A 3717-nucleotide genomic window follows, 5' to 3' on the forward strand; every position below is an offset into this window, starting at 1 on the left:
TATATATATATATATATATATATATATATATATATATATATATATATATATATATATATATGTTTTGCATATAGACTTACCTAAACTCACAATTGAAGTTAATCAACTTTAGACACAACACCCACCCACCAAGGTCTCGAACCCAGCCAGCACAGTTGCTTCCCAACAACTGGCATAACTTACTATGCTTTAACCCACTCCATCAAACTCAGACCATTAAAAAGGATGGATATTTCGAGGTATTTAAACCCCAGATATCACCACCCCCGAGAGCACTAGCGAGATATGAGAGGTCACTCACGTTTTTCATCAAGCCTCTGCTTATGTGGGAGAATTAACTGCTGGAAAGAACAAAACGTCTTTAGTTTAAAGAAGTGAGTGTCCTGGGCAGTACAGCAGTGACTGTCCTGGTCAGTACAGCAGTGATTATCCTGGTCAGTACAGCAGTGACTGTTCTGGGCAGTACAGCAGTGCCTGTTCTGGGCAGTACAGCAGTGACTGTTTTGGGCAGTACAGCAATGACTATCCTGATCAGTACAGCAGTGACTGTTCTGGTCAGTACAGCAGTGACTGTTATGGTCAGTACAGCAGTGACTGTCCTGGTCAGAACAGCAGTGACTGTTCTGGTCAGTACAGCAGTGACTGTCCTGGTCAGTATAGCAGTCACTGTCCTGGTCAGTACAGCAGTCACTGTCCTGGTCAGTACAGCAGTGACTCTCCTGGTCAGTATAGCAGTGACTGTCCTGGTCAGTACAGCAGTGACTGTCCTGGTCAGTACAGCATTGACACTCCTGGTCAGTACAGCAGTGACTGTTCTGGTCAGTACAGCAGTGACTGTCCTGATCAGTACAGCAGTGACTGTCCTGGTCAGTACAGCAGTGACTTTCCTGGTCAGTACAGCAGTGACTGTCCTGGTAAGTACAGCAGTGACTGTCCTGGTCAGTATAGCAGTGACTGTCCTGGTCAGTACAGCAGTGACTGTCCTGGTCAGTACAGCAGTGACTGTCCTGGTCTGTACAGCAGTGACTGTCCTGGTAAGTACAGCAGTGACTGTCCTGGTCAGTATAGCAGTGACTGTCCTGGTCAGTACAGCAGTGACTGTCCTGGTCAGTACAGCAGTGACTGTCCTGGTCAGTACAGCAGTGACTGTCCTCGTCAGTACAGCAGTGACTGTTCTGGTCAGTACACCATTGACTATCCTGGTCAGTACAGCAGTGACTATTCTGGTCAGTACAGCAGTGACTGTCATAGTCAGTACAGCAGTGACTATCCTGGTCAGTACAACAGTGACTATCCTGGGCAGTACAGCAGTGACTGTCCTGGTCAGTACAGCGGTGACTGTCCTGGTCAGTACAGCGGTGACTTTCCTGGTCAGTACAGCAGTGACTATCCTGGTCAGTGCAGCAGTGACTCTCCTGGTCAGTACAGCAGTGACTATCCTGGTCAGTACAGCAGTGACTATCCTGGTCAGTACAGCAGTGACTATCGTGGTCAGTACAGCAGTGACTGTATTGGTCAGTACAGCAGTGACTGTCCTGGTCAGTATAGCAGTGACTATCCTGGGCAGTACAACAGTGACTGTCCCCCGGCAGTACAACAGTGAATGTCCTGGGCAGTACAACAGTGACTGTCCTGGGCAGTACAGCAGTGACTGTCCCCGGCAGTACAACAGTGACTTTCCCCGGCAGTACAACAGTGACTGTCCCCGGCAGTACAACAGTGACTGTTCTGGGCAGTACAGCAGTGACTGTCCTGGTCAGTACAGCAGTGACTATCCTGGTCAGTACAGCAGTGACTGTCCTCGTCAGTACAGCAGTGACTGTCCCCGGCAGTACAACAGTGACTTTCCCCGGCAGTACAACAGTGACTGTTCTGGGCAGTACAACAGTGACTGTTCTGGGCAGTACAGCAGTGACTGTCCTGGTCAGTACAGCAGTGACTGTCCTGGTCAGTACAGCAGTGACTGTCCTCGTCAGTACAGCAGTGACTGTTCTGGTCAGTACACCATTGACTATCCTGGTCAGTACAGCAGTGACTATTCTGGTCAGTACAGCAGTGACTGTCATAGTCAGTACAGCAGTGACTATCCTGGTCAGTACAACAGTGACTATTCTGGGCAGTACAGCGGTGACTGTCCTGGTCAGTACAGCGGTGACTTTCCTGGTCAGTACAGCAGTGAGTATCCTGGTCAGTGCAGCAGTGACTCTCCTGGTCAGTACAGCAGTGACTATCCTGGTCAGTACAGCAGTGACTATCCTGGTCAGTACAGCAGTGACTATCGTGGTCAGTACAGCAGTGACTGTATTGGTCAGTACAGCAGTGACTGTCCTGGTCAGTATAGCAGTGACTATCCTGGGCAGTACAACAGTGACTGTCCCCCGGCAGTACAACAGTGAATGTCCTGGGCAGTACAGCAGTGACTGTCCCCGGCAGTACAACAGTGACTTTCCCCGGCAGTACAACAGTGACTGTCCCCGGCAGTACAACAGTGACTGTTCTGGGCAGTACAGCAGTGACTGTCCTGGTCAGTACAGCAGTGACTATCCTGGTCAGTACAGCAGTGACTGTCCTCGTCAGTACAACAGTGACTGTCCCGGCAGTACAACAGTGACTGTCCCGGCAGTACAACAGTGACTGTCCCGGCAGTACAACAGTGACTGTCCCGGCAGTACTACAGTGACTGTCTTGGTCAGTACAACAGTGACTTCCCCCGGCAGTACAACAGTGACTGTCTTGGTCAGTACAACAGTGACTGTCCCCGGAAGTACAACAGTGACTGTCCCGGCAGTACAACAGTGACTGTCCCGGCAGTACTACAGTGACTGTCCCCGGCAGTACTACAGTGACTGTCCCGGCAGTACAACAGTGACTGTCCCGGCAGTACTACAGTGACTGTCCCCGGAAGTACAACAATGACTGTCCCCGGCAGTAAAGCAGTGACTGTCCCCGGCAGTACAACAGTGACTGTCCCGGCAGTACTACAGTGACTGTCCCGGCAGTACTACAGTGACTGTCCCCGGCAGTACAACAGTGACTGTCCCGGCAGTACTACAGTGACTGTCCCGGCAGTACAACAGTGACTGTCCCGGCAGTACAACAGTGACTGTCCCGGCAGTACAACAGTGACTGTCCCGGCAGTACAACAGTGACTGTCCCCGGCAGTACAACAGTGACTGTCCCCGGCAGTACAACAGTGACTGTCCCGGCAGTACAACAGTGACTGTCCCCGGCAGTACAACAGTGACTGTCCCCGGCAGTACAACAGTGACTGTCCTGGGCAGTACAACAGTGACTGTCCCCGGCAGTACAACAGTGACAGTCCTGGGCAGTACAACAGTGACTGTCCCCGGCAGTACAACAGTGACTGTCCCCGGCAGTACAACAGTGACAGTCCCCGGCAGTACAACAGTGACAGTCCCCGGCAGGACTGGAGCGATCTGAACACACTAAGAATATATTTAAAGTCTTAAGTTTTATCAGCGAACATTCCCTCTGTGAATACCAAGAGTCGTGTTCCCAGAATATGTAATGAGTTAGCACAACACGTCTGTGTAGTGAAGGTGATATAGCACTGAAGTAGTACTGCATAGTGAAGGTGATGACCATGACCATGTCAAGAGAAGGAGGCAGTACTCGTAGTGAAGATGATGACTATTATCATGTCAAGAGAAGGAAGCAGTATAGCATAGTGAAAGAGATGACCATGACCATGTCAAG

General features: G+C 50.5%; 1 protein-coding gene across 1 annotated transcript; it reads left to right on the plus strand.

Moving 5' to 3' along the window:
* The first annotated feature begins 225 nt into the window (after positions 1–225).
* LOC138365031 (ice nucleation protein InaU-like) lies at positions 226–2396 on the plus strand. The gene is made up of 3 exons (XM_069325130.1): positions 226–239; positions 397–1591; positions 1689–2396. The coding sequence occupies exons 1-3, from the start codon at positions 226–228 to the stop codon at positions 2394–2396; spliced, it is 1917 nt and encodes a 638-aa protein (XP_069181231.1).
* The last annotated feature ends 1321 nt before the right edge of the window (positions 2397–3717 follow it).

The sequence above is a fragment of the Procambarus clarkii genome, chromosome 15, assembly GCF_040958095.1.
Source record: "Procambarus clarkii isolate CNS0578487 chromosome 15, FALCON_Pclarkii_2.0, whole genome shotgun sequence".
Taxonomy (NCBI): domain Eukaryota; kingdom Metazoa; phylum Arthropoda; class Malacostraca; order Decapoda; family Cambaridae; genus Procambarus; species Procambarus clarkii.

Excerpts from the sequence above, each read along its gene's own strand:
- LOC138365031 (XM_069325130.1), top strand. Across the intron at positions 1,592-1,688 it reads ACAGTGACTGTCCCCCGGCA|TACAACAGTGACTGTCCCCG; the intron begins GTACAACAGTGA and ends TTTCCCCGGCAG.